The sequence below is a fragment of the Sitophilus oryzae genome, unplaced genomic scaffold (genome assembly GCF_002938485.1).
Source record: "Sitophilus oryzae breed Bouriz unplaced genomic scaffold, Soryzae_2.0 scaffold_556_pilon_pilon, whole genome shotgun sequence".
Lineage (NCBI taxonomy): Eukaryota > Metazoa > Arthropoda > Insecta > Coleoptera > Curculionidae > Sitophilus > Sitophilus oryzae.
Genome location: NW_022147147.1, coordinates 130,271 through 150,797, shown reverse-complemented (window position 1 = coordinate 150,797; position 20,527 = coordinate 130,271). Strand labels below are relative to the sequence as shown.

Sequence of the window (20,527 nt, the reverse complement as noted above, 5' to 3'; positions counted from 1 at the left end):
ATCTAGCTAAATATCTAGTTTACAGTTGGGGGGCTCGAACCTTTGGTGTTAGAACAGCAAAATAAAATACTGAATCATCACGCTACACCAAAACACTTTTACTTTTACACTGGAGAAGCATTTCGATAATCATATTAGCATCATCATTTAATCATCTCAGTTTATTTCAGTTTTAGTCATCTGCTGATGATGCTATGAACGCGCGTCCAGTGTAACAATGTTTTACTGTATTGTGGTAATTTAGTGTTTTATTTTGCTAAATATCTGGTACTATCTTTAGCTTGCTATCTTAATGTCATACAATATTGTCCTTACCATTGTCGCGGGTTTCTTCTTTTAAAAAAAACTGTATTTTCCTGGTAAACGAGTAGTAGACTTTAACAATGCAAAAACACAGCGAAAAAAAAACAATAGCTTCTAATCCAATGAAGGCATTTGTAGATGTTAGAAATATTCATTTTTACGTCTATATCTTCTTTTCTTCTTTTAGACATCACATCTTACACATACATATACTTATAAAATTGATCTGTTTTAATAGGGACAAGGGTCCAGCTATGTCGAAACACCAGTTTCCGATAGATCACTGAAGTTAAGCGACGACGACGACGTAAATAAAGTGGGCCCCGTCCAGATTAGCCATATAGCAACAAAAAGGAGATGTTAACTCCGCAACAACCTAACCATATACAACAAGATCTTAAAAAAACATTATGGACTGACTGTATTTAATTTTATGGAAACCCAAAGAACAAAAATCAAGCACACTGGCTTGATTTTCTAGAATGAAATGAACTGGAAAATAAATGGCGTTTGAACAATCATATTCAGAAAAAATGTATTGTTAATATCTTTGATTTAACTGTCTACAAAAGAAAGTACATAAGTGGTACAATATAAATCGTAAATACTTTTTCTTATTCATGTCGGATTTTTATTCGTAATTTTACTCTCAACGTGTCTCCCCTCTGAAATCATTAAGAGGATTTGGAAGACAATAGGGCATCAAAGGGGAAATTATAGGCAATCGTACATCTGTGCAAGAAATATATTTTTTTTTATGATACAGACTTCATTCAAAGGTCAGGTTTTATTTCGTAAGTAATCGGTATAGAGGTCTGTACTTAAGTAATTTTTGAACGGAGATCCGCCAAATATACACACAATAATATAACGTTATACCTGTTATTGTTATAATATATTTGCATTGCGTGTAATGTATGTGTAAATGTGTTCTCTATTTATTTATTTTTTTCATTCATCCGCAATTAATAAATAAATCAAAACAGCAATTTTAATAAAAAAATCGTTTTCTTGAAATTTCTTGACGTTTTGGCGAAGGAGAATATTAATGTTTTCTTAAATAATTTATATTTATAAGAAATTTTGTTTTACGATTTAAGCTTCATTCAGAACCTCAAAATTAGTGGTTTTAATTATATTTTATATATACTGGGTGCGTCTCAAAAGTGGCTTACCCCTTTAACGTTTTTATTTTTTCAGATAAAAAAACGAGATTTGGTACGTTAGTATATGAGATAAATTAGGATTGATTGACGTATTCAATTGTTTTAGGTCACTTCCTGTTTCACCGGAAATTACTACAACTTTTGATTTTTAAATGGCATCCTCAGTATTTTTTTACTTTATTCGATAGAAAATGGCATTCTGAATAGAATGACATGTCATATTATGTCAGCTTTTGTCATTCTCGCTTAATAAAAAATCGTTTTTTAAAATTCAATCTAGAGTGCCATGGTTATGTTAAAAACACTAATTCTAAATCAAGGAACCTTGGAAAAATAGATTTGATCGTCTAATGTTTCTAGTGTCTTGTCCTGACAATTTTTTCAAATGGAACGAGGGTGGCTCGTTAGCATATTTGGAAAAAGCATTTTTTTACGAATAATTTGATACCACACACTTGGTATTTCGAGTCAAATTTTCGTTACGAACAGCAAGCTATAGATAATTTCAAATAAACCATATTCAAAAATGTCAAAAGTTGACATATGATATGTCATTCTATTCAGAGTGTTATTTTCTATCGAATAAATATGTGCTATTTAAAAATCAAAAATTTTAGTCATTTCCAGTGAAACAGGAAGTGACCAAAAACAATTGAATACGTCAATCAATCCTAATTTATGTCATATACTAACATACCAAATCTCGTTTTTTTAACTGAAAAAATAAAAAAATTATAGGGGAGAGCCACTTTTGAGACGCACCCGCTATACTTATATATTTTTTCGTTTACGATCATTCACCAATGTCTAAAATAATACAATTAAAATTAATAGAATATCCTAGCAACAGCTTGCAGTAGTCAGTTATATCAAAGTTTGCAAAATATAGGTACACTGTAAATTTTGCTATACACATATCTGTCTTTTGATTCATACAAAACTAGCATAGTGATGTGAAAACCGCATCTTTGTATCTCTACAACATAAAATACACGAAAATGTGTTATACACCCTATACAATAAACCGTATTCAACTCGACTTTTTTCTTTTTCAGCACACGAAAAACGGTTTTAATTAACTTCTGAAATCCCTCTTCAGTTTGGAAGAAAAACGCAACCCCCTTTGAAGCCGGAAAGCAAATGGCGGCTGAATGGCGTTTAAACGTATTCAGAAAAATGTTATCATCCTTTATTCGGCGGCGCACAAAGGAAAGTTGAAGGTATGCCGCTCGGCGTAAATATTTTTTCCAACTCAGACCGGATTTTCCTCCGTAATTTTAGGCTCTCCACCGCTCGTTTCCCTTGTGCAATCATTAAGAGGATTTGGAAGACAATGGAGCTTCAAAGGGGAAATCACCATCGTACATATGCTCAAAGAAAAAATCAAATGTTTAAGTTAAATGTTTGTTTTAAAGTTTAATTTTTATTTTATAGGTATATAAAATCCCCCATGAAAAACAAAATATAAAAAAATACCAAGTCTCACAATGCAGTTCTTCCACTACATAAAGTTGTGAGATTTCATGTTGTATTTGTATTTGACTAAGAGTGGGTCCCATAGGGGACCCTCCACTGAGGCCGCGAGGGCCTATTGTGGCTCAGTTTCTACAAGCACTAATTTACAAGAGCGTCAAAGTTCATCCTCAAGACCCAGCCTCTTAATATAGGCCGTTATGTCTGAGGGCGATATGTCTCCTAGGTCTGATAGGTCTAGCATGGGTTTGCCAAACATCTCAAACCTGGTCCTGCTCCCAGCGGGGCAGGTACACATAACGTGCTTCATTGTTTCATCATCTTCCATACAGAGTCGGCATTCGGCGTCTTCCACCAGTCCCGTCCTCTGTAGGTGAGATCTCAGCCGGCAGTGGCCCGTGTACACTGCAGTGAGCACACGCGTTCCATTCCTACCGGCCTTTAGGAGTTCTCCTGTTCTATGTTTGGATGGCCCTGCTAGGATTTTCTTGGCATGCTCCATTCCGGGACTGTCATTCCAGTCTCGGAATGTCTCACCCCTAACCCATTCACAGAGCCTGTCTCTTGCGAGATTTTTGGGAACGCTAAGTGTCGGTTCTGGGCCCACGAATGGCGAGCCTGCACCAATTTTGGCGAGGGAATCAGCACGTTCATTTCCCTCTAGGCCGACATGTCCCGGTATCCATATTAGCGACACTTTGTTCCTATCTCCCAGTATATTGAGTAGTTTCTTACAATGAAGAATCGTCATAGACGTGCTTTTCGTTGCCTCAAGTGCTTTCAGCGCAGCTTGACTATCCGAAAATATGCATATTGTTTTCCCGGTGTATTGCTGTTCTACCAGCAGTTGCACACAGGTTTCAATAGCATATAGCTCAGCTTGGAAGATCGTGGTGTGTTTTCCAAGACTGTGGTAGATCTCAGTCTTTGGACTGCTGCTTTTGGATCCGTCCGTGTACCAACACATTTCCGCATGTAATAAGCCGTTTCCCGGCTTATCCCACTCGTCCCTGTTCGGAAACAGGACGTTGTAGGTGCGCGTCAAGAGTTGGACTGGTGGTGTAAGATCCGAGATCATTCCCATAATCTCATCCGACTGTAGTTCTTCTACTAGCCGGTTTTGTATGAACATAATTGTTCCTTGGCTTCCTCGTGCTATATTTAGAAACCTATATGTAGCCCATCTCGCCTCTCTTTCCAAAAGAATTTGAAGAGGAGGTAGATCGAGTAGGGTTTCCATAGCTTTTGACGGCGTGGAATGGAAGGCACCAGTCATCGCTAAGCATGCTTGTCGTTGTAGTTTCGACAATTTTTTCTTTGCCGTTATTTGGTTGGCTTTCTGCCACCAGGCAACTGCACCATACGTGATAATAGGTCTGATGGCCGTCACGTATAGCCAGTACATATTTTTGGGGTTTAATCCCCAGTTTCTACCACAAATTCGGCGGCATGCCCATAGAGCATGGCAAGCCTTTTTTGATGTTTTTTCCAGATGAGAGGTCCAGCTAAGTTTTTTGTCCAGGTTTAATCCCAGATACTTAACTTCCTCCGCAAACGGAATTGTCTCACCAAGAAGAATGGGCGGTTTCAGTTTGTCTGTTTTCCTTCTTCTGGTGAATAGTATGATCACGGTTTTCTGTGGGTTTACACTTAATTGTTCCAGTGTGCACCAGCCGTGAATTGCATCTAGGATTTCCTGTATTTTTGAGGAGATGTCCTCCTCTTTGTGTCCTTTTACTAGGATCACCAGGTCGTCCGCATATGCCTGTGCTTCAACCTCGTATGCATCGATGATTGCCATCAGGTCGTCCGCTAACAGGGTCCACAGAAGAGAGAGAGAACTCCTCCTTGCGGGCATCCCTGCCCGGAACAAACCTAACGGACTCACCACTGAGCGAGGTCGTTGCTACTCGATTTTTGAGCATTTGCTCAATCCATTCAGTTATGGTAGCTTCGACTCCTCGTGCTTTCACAGCGCCTAGGAGCGATTGAGGGGTGACATTGTTGAATGCTCCCTCAATATCTAGGAATATCCCTACCGCAATTTCTTTGCGATTTTCGAGATTTCATGTTAAACCAACATGAATTACAACCTATTCAACAACTATGTTGTAAATTGTTAAATATTCAATTACCTATCACCATCTATAGTGATCGTATCAAGATTAGACATATTTATTGCTATAATAGATAATTATAATGACAACATATTTTACTAATTATAATACTTTATTCTTAACTGTTTATATTTACTTAGTAGCTCAAAACGTAAAAACTCAAAAAAAGTAGATTATTCTCTTTTATAATTATAGCGTCATTTAATAGACACTCTCATAGAGACTTACTAAAATATCTGTCATGGTTTTAAGTTATTTGAGTTTATAGTTATTTGTAATTCTTAGTACCCCAAGTCATAAACTTTTTTGATTGTTTATTACTATTTTACTGTATTTTTTATTCATTTTTGTTTTGGTATGTTTTCTTTTCCAATTTTCATATATTTTTGTTATTGATATTTTCTGTATTTGTCCAAACATAGATACTTACGTATCTAAGTGTACATAATAGGACAAGAATGTAATATAGTAAAGGCCACGAATGTTTGGGAGTGATTTATCGGTTGCTACCATGTGAACTAATCTGTTCAAGGTCACATAAAACTTCATTCCAGTGCCGTGGTGTTTCAAGTCATATAATAATCAATATATAATCTGTTGTTTATGTTTTTGGAGACGGTGTTTTTAGAAATGCCCAAGGCGGCGGCAACGCGCTGTAAACAAATAATTATTTGGGAACCTGCCTTTTTTAATAAATTATGCAATAGTACCTCCTGGACTGATATAACAGGGAGCAAAGGGCCATCGTTGTCGCGTTCCCGCAAGAAATAAGCAACCAACCGCATAATGAATTCTTTCTGCCCTTCATTTAGTCGTTTGCCGGGCATTTTCGGTAAAATTTCAACTACAAACAAAAGCACCAAGGAGTAAGACCATCTTACACACTAAATTTATCTGTTAATTTACCCCTTAGCTCAAATCTCGTACTTACCGATGGTTTCACTAACAAAAAATATTAAAAAACATACCAAATTTATACTAAAACACAAAAATAAAATAATCAATAATAATTCCAGCAAACTGTCAAAGTCTTGTCAAAACATATCATCATCATCATCATTTAGCTTATACCGTCCACTGCTGAACAAAAGCCTCCCTTAACTCTAGCCATTTCCTTCTATTATGTGCCACTTGAATCCAGTTTCCAGCCACCCTCTTAATGTCATCTGTCCATCGACTAGGAGGTCGTCCTCTGCTTCTATAGGCCTCCTGTCTCGGTCTCCATTCCACAAGTCTCTTTGTCCACCGTCCATCTGTCATCCTAGCCACATGTCCTGCCCAATTCCATTTAAGATGTAAGACAGATATCACCGCATCTCTTACTCCTGTTCGATTTCGTATTGTATGATTGGGTATTTTATCTCTGAGTAACTCCCAACATAGACCTTTCCATTTTCCGTTGCATGACCTGTATTCTATGTATGTTCTTTTTTGTCAAAGTAAGCGTTTCAGCTCCATACGTGAGGACAGGCAAGACACACTGGTTAAAGATCTTTCTTCTTAAACATATGGGAATATCAGATCTCAGTATATGCCTTAGTTTGCCAAATGCCGCCCACGACAAACCTATTCTTCGTAGAATTTCGTGGGTCTGATTATCCCTTCTAATACCGATCTCATGCCCTAAGTATTTATATATATATGCACTTGTTCCAAATGTATGTTATTAATGTTTAAATTTCCACTTAGTACTAGGTTTGTCATGTATTGTGTCTTTGACAAGTTAATTTTCAAACCGACTTTTTCCGAAGCATCATTCAGCATATCCAGCATATTCTGTGCCTCCTGTATGTTGTCTGTTATTAAAATAATGTATCTGCAAAACAGAGATGATTTATCAATTTGCCATCGATGTTAATTCCTGTTGAATCCCAGTTTATCATTTTTAACATACTTTCTAGCACAGCAACGAATAGTTTAGGGGACAGTGTGTCGCCTTCTCTTACCCCTCGATCGATATTGAATTTATCTGTGCATTGATTTGTCGATATTCTGACGTTTGCCGTGGCATTATCATATATATGTCTTATGATTGAGGAGTATCGATGATCGATGCGACTCTCACTTAGTGTCTCTAGAAGCTTCCACTAGTCTACCGAATCGAAGGCCTTCTCGAAATCCACGAAGACAAGCATTAGTGGTCCATTATACTCAATGCATTTCTCGATAAGTACCTTGACTGTTAGAAGATGGTCATTTGTTCCGTAACCTGATCGGAAACCTGCTTGTTCGCTCGAAAGAAAAAAGTCTATTTTATTTGTCAAGCGCTTGGTGAGTATTTTAGTAAATAATTTGTATACGTGGCTAAGAAGGCTGATGGGCCTATAGTTTTTAAGGTCTGTAACGTCACCTTTCTTGTGTACAATAATGATGGTTGCGTTGTTCCACTGCGATGGGGTTATTTCTTCTTCAATGCATTTATTAAATAGGACATTTAAAGCTTTGATGATTTCTGGTCCTCCTTCTTGAATTGACTCTATTACCAGTCCATCGTCGCCGGCAGCTCTATTGTTTTTCATATCTCTAAGGGCACTGATAATTTCTTCCTCGGTTATTTCTGGAATTTCTTCCGACCCCTGATTTATTACCTTTCGGATGTCGGTTCTGATCCCCTGCTGTTTTGATGTGTAAAGTTCTTGATAGAAAAGTTTAATAGAGTGTAGGATTTCCTGTTTGTGTGTTACTATGTTGCCGTGTATATCCTTGATCTTTTGTATTTCTTTTCTTCCCATTGTACTATTTCTCAATATCTTCAAACTTTGATTCTTCTCTATGACTTTCCTAATTTTTTCCGTATTCTGTTGCCTCCTATGCTTTCTGATTTCTTTGGATATCTCACTGTTTAAAGTTCTATATTCTTGTGTACTCTTGTCCTCCATATCTCTTCTCTGTTTCATTAAAAGTTTTGTTCTTTGATTCAGTTTTTGTTCTTTTACTTTTTTGGGACAACATTTTTCGATAGCCGTTTGAGTGGCCCCTTTGATGTTTTCGTATATTTCGTCTATCGTAGTAGTATTTTCATAATTTAGATTTGAGGCTATACATTCCTTATAAGAATCTTTATTTTCAGGGGCTACCCATTTCTTGTGGTTTTTCTTGAGTATCATGTTCAAAACATATATTTGGTTATAAATATAAACTGGAATGCCCCATTGGCCTCACTGCAAGCACACCAATGGACTGACGCACAAAAACGAATCAATCAAAGAAACGCGATATAGTACCGTCTTTGTCAATCACGCTAACATTTTAGAATAAGTAGGAGGAGCGCAGGCAGATGATTAGACCGGGCCTTTAAAACCTACGTCTGCGTATTTTCTGCTTATTTTTAATGTAAAAATGATAGCGCGTGTGGATTCTAACTTCATCAAGCGATGAATCACTCCCAAACATTGGTGGCGTTTACTTTAGTATATTGTTTTACAAAGAGTAAAAATGACACTTTTTGTGGCGAAGCTGGACGTTTGACATACAGACGAGGCACAAAAAGTCATTTTCACTCCGAATAGAACATGCTATTTTTTTTTCAAACGCCACAAATAATTTTTAAACGATTTCAAATGTTTCAAATAATATAAAAAAAATTAAAAGTAATACCTTGTATGTAATTAAACAGTGTGTCAATTTTAAAACTTCCCACCTTTAATATCATTCTTGCAGTTAAAAATATGAAAAATTGGAAAGACACGTCAATTTTATTTGTAAGGGGGACACATAAAATGAATATTTTTAGTCTTTTTTTACCCCCCTAGGAGGGGTAGATGTCACCTTTACAATCTTAAATGGGAATGGGGGTCAAGTGGCACATCGTTTTAAAGGACGTTTAATTCTCTTTTCAGTGGTATCCTACTTTATTGCTTTTTATTCAGAGGTTTCCGAATAATCGCGTTTCAAAGGTGCAGAAACAATTAAACGTGCCAGATTTTGGTTTTCAGGTTAGTGTTTACACAAAAGTTATTGCAATGGATCTCCTTGTAGTACAAATGATTAGAAGATTAGGTTACACCACTTACGCCCTATCTTATAAGTTGTTCAAAATGTTGTCTATTTTCCCGTAAACAGTAATAAAGTCTGTTTTCAAACACCTCCCTAACATTTCGGAAAATTACACCGGGAATTGACTGGCATTCTGCTGTAATTCGCCTTTTAAGATCATCAATATCAGTAGATTGTGTTTTATAAACAATGGATTTAAGATGTCCCCCCCAAAAAAAAGTCAAGTGATCTTGAAAGCCATTCAATTGGTCCACTTCTGCCAATCCATGTACCTGCAAATTTCTCGTTTAACCACTGTCGGACCCGAAAAAAATAATGAGCTGGAACACCGTCCTGCTGGACTGTTAACTATTCCTCCTGTGAAACTGATTAGAGGTTGCATTCGAATTTGAGAAAGGAAACGTTAATGTTTATGATGTTTTCTGTTTATTAGTTTTTCGAATTTCGACCCCCTAAAAAAATGTAATGGCTACGTCCATGTTGCCACCTCATCTTCTAATCATTTGTACTACAAGGAGATTCACTGCAATAATTTTTGTAGAAACACTAGCCTGAAAACCAAAATCTCAATGCAGGCATGTTCCGATCTTTCATATTTTTAACTGCAAGAAAGATATTAAGGGTGGGAAGTTTTAAAATTGACACACTGTATATCGAGAAACTATAGTTACGCTCGTTGAATTTGACACTTTATGTCGGTTTAATAATATAGTTCGTACTTTTGTGCGTAGGCGTAAAAGTGCTTTACTTTTATGCCTAGGCGTTAAAATGACTTTTTTATATTGTCAATCACGTCGCAAAAATTAATACTTTGGTGATGTTTGAAAAAAAATCATTGTTTTTTGTAATATGTTTAATTTGCTTATTACAAAAATAGTGATTAAAAATATGTCACAGAAATGTCAAGAAATAAGATATACATTTATGTAATTTACCATTACCACCAAAACAAATTACTTAAAATAAATATAAATTTATTTCTTTTAAAAATGAATTCAATAAATATTGAAATTTTATTTTTATTAGAAAAAAAACTTGACAAAATTAAGTACTGTTATTATACCAAAGTGATAGTTTTAAGGTCACGCATTATATCAAAATAATATCTTCTTCTTCTTCAATGTTATTGTTTTCTAAGAAGAATTTTAATTTTTCTTCTGCTTCAACATTACTTTGGTGAATCTTAGCCAGTTTTTCATCGATATCCTTTAGAGATTGATCTAAAATACACTTTTTCCAAAACTCCTCGTCCTTGACAGGGTTTATTGTTGTCCTTGAATTTGAATGTGCTTCTTCAGCATCACCTTTTTCTAATGTTATTCTCTAAAAATGATTATCCGGATTTATTATAATTTTATTATTTTGTGTTAACAAAAATATTGTAATCTGTAGAAAAGCAGTAGAAATTGCTAATCCTGTCAAAATCTTAAAATGTAAAAAAAGCCAAGTCTCATGATGCAGTTCTTCAAGAAATACTAAGCTCTTTATAAATAATATCAGTAACAAATAAGTAATGAAATGGGTGATTAATATAAGATTTTATGAAAAATCATTTTTTGGGTGCCTACCTGTAACTGAGTATTAATTTCATCCATTCTATCTTTTTCATTTTGTAATATTGAAAATGCATTAGTGGTAAGATCCACTATCATGTTTTCCTTATTTTCTTCAAGCTCGTTGACATCTTTGATTGAGTCAGACCATACTGAAAGCTGACCATCATCCAACTGAAAATCATCTGAAAATATAAAAATTGTATTAATATTTTATAAATTTTAATATATATTTATATGTTTAAGAAAATCTAGGAACTAGGACATCAACGTGGTACAATAGACCTTCATAAGTCAGTCGATACTACTGTCTGTTTATATGTTTAAATAAAAGCTGAAAATGTTAACAATTACTAGTAAAATCTCACATTAACTGATTTGCTAAAACTATGCCAGTTAAAGTTCAACAACTAATTTTGAAACAAACTTATACTAGTGAATAAATTCACATTCGCTTTACTTATTGACTATCTTCTAGCAGCTGTTGGTAACTGTATCAGAACTGATCGATACAATAATACAATAACTGGCAGAAAATTTGACGTGAGATATCAGTTTTAAAATCAAGACATTCAAAATAGCCAAATTTATATTAAAATAAAAAAATAACTAGAGAATCACGAACAATAAAGTTGAAATAAAAGCAATTAAAACTAATTCGTGCATGTTCGTGTTCATTGATAGTCAGTTATCCAATAGTAAATAGGACGCTTGATGATTTTTGAGATTATCACGATCCTGCTCAAACCACTCAACGTAAGAAGCTCAATTTGGGATACAGGTTGATTCTAGGGTGTAAAGGTTCGATAAGAAGGGATTTTTCGAAATTCCAGTTCCAAGAGGGTGAAACCACCCCTCAAATATTACAATATTTTTTATTTAAAAAACGGTCAAGTTTCCGAAAAAAACGCTTAAACACGTATATTTTATTTTGTTTTTTTACATACTTTAAGATTTTTTAAAAATGTATACAGGGTGTTTCGAAAAATCTGGTCATTGATTAATCACGATCCTGCTCAAAGCGCTTGACGTAAAAAGCTGATTTTTGGAAAACAGATTGACTTTAGGGTGTAGAGGTTCGATAAGAAGGGATTTTTCGAAACTCGAATTTTAAGGGGGTGAAACTATCCCTCAAATATTAAAATATTTTTTATTTAAAAACCGGTGAGTTTTTCGGAAAAACTTTTAAACACGTATATTTTATTTTGTTGTTTTACATATTTTAAGATTTTTTATAAATTTATACAGGGTGTTTCATAGAATATGACCATTGAGTAATCACGATTCTGCTTAAACTGCTTAACGTTTAAAGCTGATTTTTGGCAAACGGATTGACTGTGGGGTGTAGAGGGTTCGATAAGGAGGGGTTTCTCGAACCTCAAATTCCAAGAGGGTGAAAACGCCCCTCAAATATTACAATATTTGTTATTTAAAAAACCGTTAGTCTTTCGGGAAAACGCTTGAACAAGCATAATTTATTTGTTTTTTTTTACATATTTTGAAATTTTTTAAAAAATCATACAGGGTGTTCCAAAAAGTTGGGTAATTTCTTAATCACGATTCTGCTTAAACTGCTTGACGAAAAAAACTTATTTTTGGCAAACGGATTTTTCGAAAGTCCTACCCCTCAAATATTACCAAGTTATATAATAATATCGCCATATTGTTTTTTCTCATGCTGACCTAAATGTGAGAAAATTTTATCCAGTTTGTATGTTAATGGAAATTCTTGCTTTGCTTTATCATCACCATTAGAAATGATTAATTCGACGCGAACGAAGTCGCTGGTACACGCTAGTAAAGTATAAAGGCAAATATTTAAATTTTCACATTTTAGGTTTTGATATCCTTTTCTTGTAATTTTAAGATGAGTGGACCAGCTTAAATATGAAGATGATTGAATGTTCACAAAAGTTTAATTTGTTTTGTTGTTATAACTTCCACCAACGCTACCTATTGTACTAATAGAATGACTTTTACTGATAACTTTTAGTAAATGTTACTATTTACTATCGACTACCGACAATTACTAGCAAAAGTCAACAATTTTTTTTGTAAATACGATATTTACTGGTCCAATATATGATTGTTAGCAAGTCCTATTGATTTAACAACGGTTTCCTAAGTATCCTAAACTAAACAACCTTTTGTTAACTCTAATAATTAGACCTTTTATATCTGAATAAACCAAAAAATATTTTAAAGTATTAAAATTAATAACTTCCTACCTATATCCTTCAACATGTTCTCAATTTTAGTTTTTTCTTCATCAGTTAAACAGCAAGTAGTCATCATTGGATCTCGAATGGACTGAAATTATAGAATATTAAATCGATATTGCTTTAGAGACAAGGCTTGGAAGGGTTTTTGTTATACATTTTTAGATTTGACTTGGGTATGTTTCAAATATCTTTGAGAACGGTTCATCGTAGCGATTTTTACCAAAAGAAATATTTATTTGGAAAAAAAATAAAAATGAAACTTTAGCACCCTATCCTCTCCAAAACGAAGCACTTTATGACAAGTTTATACCGCCTTTTTTACTTACTTTTATCTGCAGAATATGCTGCCGAAGTTTCCTACTACAATTCCGACCACCCTGTATATTATTTTCAATAATATAAAATATACAGATATTTTCAATTTTTATTTAACTAACGCAAGAGAAAATTCAAGGTATTAGATCGATGGATGTGGAACAGATAAATTTATTTGCGCGAAGGTGATAGTAAAATACAATATTGTAAAGTATAATAATAATCTTAAATTTCTCATGCATTAAAGCTGGGACCTAGAACGACCAATAACATTGTCGTTAAATGTCTACTTACCCTTTTATTCAGTTCAATGAAATTTCTAGGTGCTGAATTATCTCCGTTTCCTGCATTTTCTACTTTATTTTCAACGGGATTGTTCGATTGGATTTCCTCATTTTTCGGAAATCTTCTGGTTTGACCTTCAATTAATTTTTAATTACATAAACCGTAAACATGCAAATTTAAGTAAAACATAATTGAACATACCAAAAACTACTATATATTCTCTCAAAAAAAGAAGTAACTAAGTACCAATGAATGACGAAAAACAATTTCATATTTTATCGGTTTACTACGTCATATGTATTATATTAATAACTTAAAAGTAAAAAAGTTATTTTACATGATTTTAACTTAAAAGCACATGCAAATATGTTTGAAGCCTCTCTCTGAAATTCACACTAACATTACTAGAATTCCAGTTCCAACACAATGTCTTTCCAGATTTATAACTTTGCATAAAACCAACCCAAGCAGCATTTGGATCGCAGCGTCGGGACAACGTTGTGTCACGCGACCAAACGTTGGGGCGCAACGTCGGCACAACCTCGTGTCAACCCTAGTCTGCACTAGTTTGGAGAATAATTTTTGGGTCGAAACGACGTTGGATACCTACGTTGGCTATCAGCCTAATTTAGTACAAACTGCAACGTTGTTTAAAATCCTAATTCACAGAAATACAAAACTATAATAATATGGCGTCTAAGTCGCGTTTTATCCTAAATTGGGATAATTATAGTAAAAATATTATTTTTATGATTTAGTTAGAGACATATGCCAGATGGCAATAAAGGAAAACAAAACAAAAGTATTTAAGTGTGGAAGGATGTTTGAAGATCATAATTATTGAAACATTTTAACCAACTCTGTAACTCGTTACCCAAGACAAAAAAGTTAAACGCAAACAACTTTATTGATAAATGTATTGTTTCTACTTTGAAAAATACTAATGGGCGTCAAAATTAAAGAAGTTTTAAAAAGTTTCTTGAAATTTTTTTTACTAAAATGAGAATAATGTATTCGCAGTCGAAAAAAAATTGTTTCCGCGTGTTGTTTAGGGTCAAATATTTCAAATTAATGTATTCAAAAAGCAGGAATTGCTATTTTAGGAACGAAACATTTTCTTATTCAACAACATGGCGGCTTTCGCTTTGTTGTTTTGGAGATTAAGATGGAGTAGTTCGAGTAATCGCATACTGGACTAATAAAGTCGCATTTCAGCCTTAACAGGTAGTATACTAGTCGCAAGATTGCCTAATTTAGTCATCCTAGAGTCTAGCTTGTGCCGCCCCCTATAGGTATTCTAAATAAACGAGGGAGTGGATAAAGTAACGGTAATATGTCGATGTATATTTAAATTTAGTTTTATATGTGCCTTTCTTACGTCCCATTTCAATTAAGTTTTTTTTATAAAAACAAGCACAGCACTGAACTGTCTGACTGAACAGAACAATGAAGTAAAAATTTAAGATTTAAGGTTATGGTTCAATACAGTTGCAAAAAGGTAGTGGCTCGACGTCCTACCAACGTAAGAATAAGGAAATTTAAACAACATTGGAATTAGTAAAACAGACGACGTTTGCATAACGTTGGAATAGGTCCTGAAACTGACGTCGGAAAACTCTTTATTGTCAAACATTGTAACTACGTTGTCCGAATCACCTAAAGATCACTTAAGCAAAAAAGGTTACAAGACAACGTTTATTCGACGTCCCAGAAGCTTTTACTTTGTTGTAGTACTAGTTCAACATCGGCACAACGTTACAACAACGTTTACATTTATTTTAATACCCAAGGTACGCTGCTAACTATTTTTTGTAACTAATCCAACGTTGTGTTTAGTAAACATGTGGTCGCAAGTCGTGAAAATGCTACTTGGGAATTATAAAATATACAAACATAATAAAAAAATATACTACAAGTAACAACAAAGAACAAGCAGGCTTTAGAAGCGGTTTCAACATGATTGATCACATACTTACACTAAGAGAAACAAGAGAAAAAATCAGCCGAACAAAATATTTGGAACGACAAATACACAGCTCGGGATCTCTACTACCAGAAATCAACAGAAGAATTAAGTTAGCATGGAGTACTTATGGAAAAAACTTAATCATATTACTAGAATGCCACTCTAGAATACCACTTTATCTAAAGAAGAAGACATTCGACCAATGTGTACTATCAGTCATGATCTATGCATGCAAAACCTGGACACTTCAACGGGCATCATAAGAAAAAAGCAGGTCGCACAACACTAAATGGAATGAAATATGCTGGGAATAACCAAGAGTGGCCGTAAAAGAATAGAGTGGATACGACAAAAAACCCAGGTAATAAATGTAATCCACAGAGTCAAATCCCTTAAATGGCAATGGACAGGACACCTGGCAAAAAAGATGGACAATAGATGAACCATCAAAATTACAGCATAGCATCCACGAGGAATTAAGAGACATAGAAGAAGACCAAACCTGAGATGGGACCATGATATTAGGAAAGTTGCAGAGATAACTTGGGCCCGCATAGCAAACAATAGACGACAATGGGCCCAACTACAAAGAGAGTATCTAAATATGTGAGGGAGGCTACACCATAATTGGAAATGGTTGAATGAGCTGAAAATGATGATGAAATAGAGTTAAAAAATAAAATGAGAATGATGATGATGAATAAAAAATATACACAGAAAGCACAACTCGCGTCGGGAATTCAAATTGGTATAAATTTAAAATATGTAGGTATATGAATAATATGTAAAATATGAATATGTGTCAGTATGAATATACAGGGTGTTTCAAAACAAATGCGAAAAACTTCAGGGAGTGATTCCTTGTTCAAAATAAAGGGTAGTTTGCTTTATAAACGTTGGGTCAAAAGTCAACCATTAGGGAGATATCGCGGTACAAAGATGGCGGAAAAATAATGTTTTTATTTTTTATCTTGAAAACGAAAAACGATAGACTAATGAAATTTTATGGAAGCATTACTGTTATGAAAACATAATTTCTGGTAATTTTTCTCACTTTTTTAAAATGATGGAAGGTGTTGAAATAAACTACCCCTATCATTCTTGTTAACGAAATTAAAAAAAAATGCTTATCAAACACATGCAAAAAAATTAATTTGGATAGTTTAGTTTGTTTAGAAACTTTTTTATCTCTTGTGTTTTTTTGATAAAACTCACCGATTTGAAATTAAAAAATAAAATGTAAAGCATTACATATCAGGACAAAAAACATTTTTAGATAAAGAATCTAGTGGGCTGCTCTAATTTTTTTAGGAAAAAATCTAGTCGGCCGCTGTCACTTTTTAGGATGTTTCTAATATTATTTTATTGACATTACTCTACTGCAATACGTTATTATCTAGATTCTTATTATTATCGTTATTATTACTAGATTCTTTATCTAAAAATGTTTTTGATCCTGGTATGTAATGCTTTACATGTTATTTTTTAATTTCAAATCGGCGAGTTTTATCAAAGAAACACAAGAGATAAAAAAGTTTCTAAATAAACCAAGCTATCCAAATCAATTTTTTTTGCATGTGTTTGATAAGATTTTTCTTTAAATTTCGTTAACAAGAATGATAAGGGTAGTTTATTTCAACCCCTTCCACTCATTTTAAAAAAGTGAAAAAATTACCAGAAAGTGTGTTTTCGTAGCAGTAATGCTCCCATAAAATTTCATTAGACTATCTCTTTTCGTTTTCAAGATAAAAAATAAAAACATTATTTTTCCGCCATCTTTGTACCGCGATATCTCCCTAATGGTTGACTTTTGACCCAACGTTTATGAAGCAAACTACCCTTTATTTTGAACAAGGAATCGCCCCCTGAAGTTTTTCGCATTTGTTTTGAAACACCCTGTATAAATAGTATTTGACTCCTTTAGTTATTTATATTCAATGATGAATTAATAAACAATAAAAACTTGTTTGTCTTTTAATAACATTAAAAAATATCAATATTTACCTTTAGTAAAAGCCTCCATAACTTCTTCTTCAGCTTGCTTTTTAAAACCTTTCAATTTTCCCTCGAAATTACACATATCCAAAAATAGATCAGTGTCTTTATCTTGAGAGAGTGCATTATCTGAAATATGTTGGCATAATTCAAGTTCTGTCTTATGTCTTTCGCTTCTTTCGGTCTAAATAAAAGAAAAAAAAAGTAAATTGGAGAGAATTTTAGGAAATACATAAATGTCTGTGTTTAAAAACGTTTTTGGCGTCACTCTTTGTGTAAGAAGAAATGCAAAGATTTCATGATGAATAATAATGAACAGATGATATCAATATGCTTAATAAGTTTGAAACAAGATTTAAAATTTGAAACTACAAAGCAAGGAAAAAAGGAATGCTGATTGAATATACAGGGTGTCAAAAAATTAGTGTATCTAACTTTGATGGTTGATTTTACAGATAAAAATAAGACAAATAGTTCTTTAGAGCATAAGCCCTAAAATGCTTCCCGAGAAAGTTACAGCCCTCGAAAAGGTAAATAAAAATAATATATTTTGTTCCTTCATAAAAACAATGGTAAACCGTTTTTCTTGAAATTTGTTACTCTGAAATATACTATCGGACAAAAGTAGAGAAACTTTTTGAAATTGTGTCTTTTTTTGTTAACGCCGGGACTGAGGCCATTTTATGCATAGTTAAAATTAGAGATACTTAAATTGTTCTTATTTAAATGAAATAATCACATATCTCACGAAAACTTAAGATTTTATTCAATTAAATAAAAAACCATATAGACAAAAATAGAGAAACTAAAATTTAATATAAAAATTACAAGTACATAGTTGTTGCTAACCTAACAAAATTAATAATGGGGAGAGTAACCGTGATTAGCTATAACTTCACATCGCTTTGGCACGGAGTCCAATAGTTTTCTTATGGTATCTGGTTCAATGGAATTCCAGGCCTCTTTCAAAATTCTAATCAAATCTTTCTTATTGCTAATGTTACTTCGTCTTACCCGGCGATCTAGTTTCTCTCGCAGGTTTTCAATGGGATTAAGTTCTGGACTTTGGGCAGGAAAGTCCATAACTCTAATTTGTTCAGACAAAAACCATTCTTGTGAGACTTTCGATTTATGCTTTGGATCATTATCTTGCTGAAATATCCCGGTTAAAGGCAAATTATCATCAGCAAACGGAATCGTCACTTTCTTTAAGATGTCCAAATACATAAATCGATCCATTGTTCCTATTACATGCTGTACCCAAACCATGCAAGATCCACTACCATGCTTTACAGTGGCCTTGGTATACTTTGGATCAAACCTTTTCCCTTCTGGGTGATGTCCATCCACGATATGCCATCGGATCCAAATATATAGAATTTGCTTTCATCTGAAAACAGTACCTTTTTCCAGTCATTCGTCGACCAGTGCAAATATTTGTTTGCAAATATAAGTCGGGCCTTCTGGTTCTTCTTACTGATGAGTGTTTTTTTGGCTGCTTTCCTGCTAAATAATCCTGCTTCTCTTAGCCTTCTTTGGATGATCTTAGAGCTTATATTGACACCAGGTAGTTCACTCAAAATTTGATTTGTCGATTTATGCGGATTAGTTAAAGCGATTTTTTTAATTATCATTTCAATTTTTTTCGCTGTTTTCCTTGGCCGACCACTTTTTTTAATAGTCTCAAGGCTTTGACAAAAGCCTGTATCTGAGACAGATTTACAGAGTTTAGTTCTTCATCTCCGATATCAGTCATACTAAAAGTTATAGCACGAATGGTTGTCGTCTCGGTGCAGACAGTGATGAGGTGTTCTGGTGTTTCCTCGCCGAATCTGCATTTGCCATTGTCTTTTAGTTTTAATCTACTGAAGTGTTTATTGAGGATTTAGTGTCCTCTTAAAAACCCGGTGACAATCCCAACATTGTCCTTACTTAATTCAATGAAAATTTTGACCGTTGGGGGATTCCCATTCCAGGTTAAGGATGGAGTCTTCTAGGTTCTTGAGTTCCGCTTTAAGGTTGATTCTCACTATACCTTCCATATCAGCTCCCCTACCGTTTCTCTTCCGTTTAAATAAAATATTATATCATGTAAATAAATAGGACAATGCACACTATCCGTTCCGTTTCCCTTCCGTTCTATATCCTTTCCTTCCATACATTTTTGGCGGACAGACTGAAGCGTATCGGAAACAGCGTTGTCAACTTCTTACATTTTTACCAGCTCTGTTAAAATTTTGCTGATATTTATTTATTTATTCTTTCACGTCTTAATTAAATCTATTATCTTTATCAAATGATACAAATTTTTAAAATAAAAATTTCGTAATGATATAAATTGTACAGGGTGGGTCAAATTCGACGCTTTTAAATGGAAACACCATTTTCTATAGGAGATAGACGAAAACTAATATCGGTGTCAGGAGCTCAATTTTCAACAAAAACATGATGGTAAAAACCGTACATCAATATCTTTTATCGTTTCGGAGTTACGGGGTGTTTTTCAAAAATGTGCATTTTTAACAAATCGCTGTAACTTTTTTGCTATGGAAAATTTTGTATGTCTATGAAAACATTTCCAAAGCACTTTTTTACGTAGAATTTAATGGTTTAAGTATATTTCTTTAAAATTAATAATTTAAGAGTTATCAAGAGAAAAATTGATTTTTTAATTGGGACACCCTCTATATTTTTAATTAACAGAAAAGAATTTAAAATTACCTTTCCAAAAATATAGCACACTTGATATTTTGTTATAATCCCCTTCGAAATACAGAATTTTTAAAAGTTTGCCACTTTTAACTAGTAGGCTTTGGACCCCTTATTGATGATATATGCCCTTAATGGAACTCGAAAACATATTTTTCCAGTAAGACGATGCACCGCCTCTGAACGCTGAAGTTATCAGCAAGTTTTTGCGCCCAATTTCAAGAATAATTGAATAACTAACCAAGATCCCAGCCGTTGGTAGCCTGACTTAGTGCCCATGGATTTAATCCTATGGATATATTTGCGGAAGAATAAAGGTTCCTTATTCCGTATAATCGAGACAAGAATTAGAAATACTTAGCAGTTATGAGAGGGTATCTTTTACCCCCACTGAGTTAATGAATTCCGCAAGAACTGTTCTGCGGAA

General features: G+C 34.0%; 1 protein-coding gene across 1 annotated transcript in view; it reads right to left on the bottom strand.

The window, feature by feature from the left end:
* Window positions 1-10,049: 10,049 nt before the first annotated feature.
* The window catches only part of LOC115887217, a 72,783-nt gene continuing 62,305 nt past the window's right edge, over window positions 10,050-20,527 (bottom strand). The window contains exons 6-10 of the mRNA XM_030906584.1: window positions 17,401-17,575; window positions 13,440-13,564; window positions 12,837-12,918; window positions 10,624-10,793; window positions 10,050-10,378 (exon numbers count right to left, since the gene is read on the bottom strand). Coding sequence (XP_030762444.1) covers window positions 10,145-10,378; window positions 10,624-10,793; window positions 12,837-12,918; window positions 13,440-13,564; window positions 17,401-17,575 — 786 coding nt within the window. The 3' untranslated portion in view covers window positions 10,050-10,144. The remainder of the gene's footprint in view (window positions 10,379-10,623; window positions 10,794-12,836; window positions 12,919-13,439; window positions 13,565-17,400; window positions 17,576-20,527) is intronic.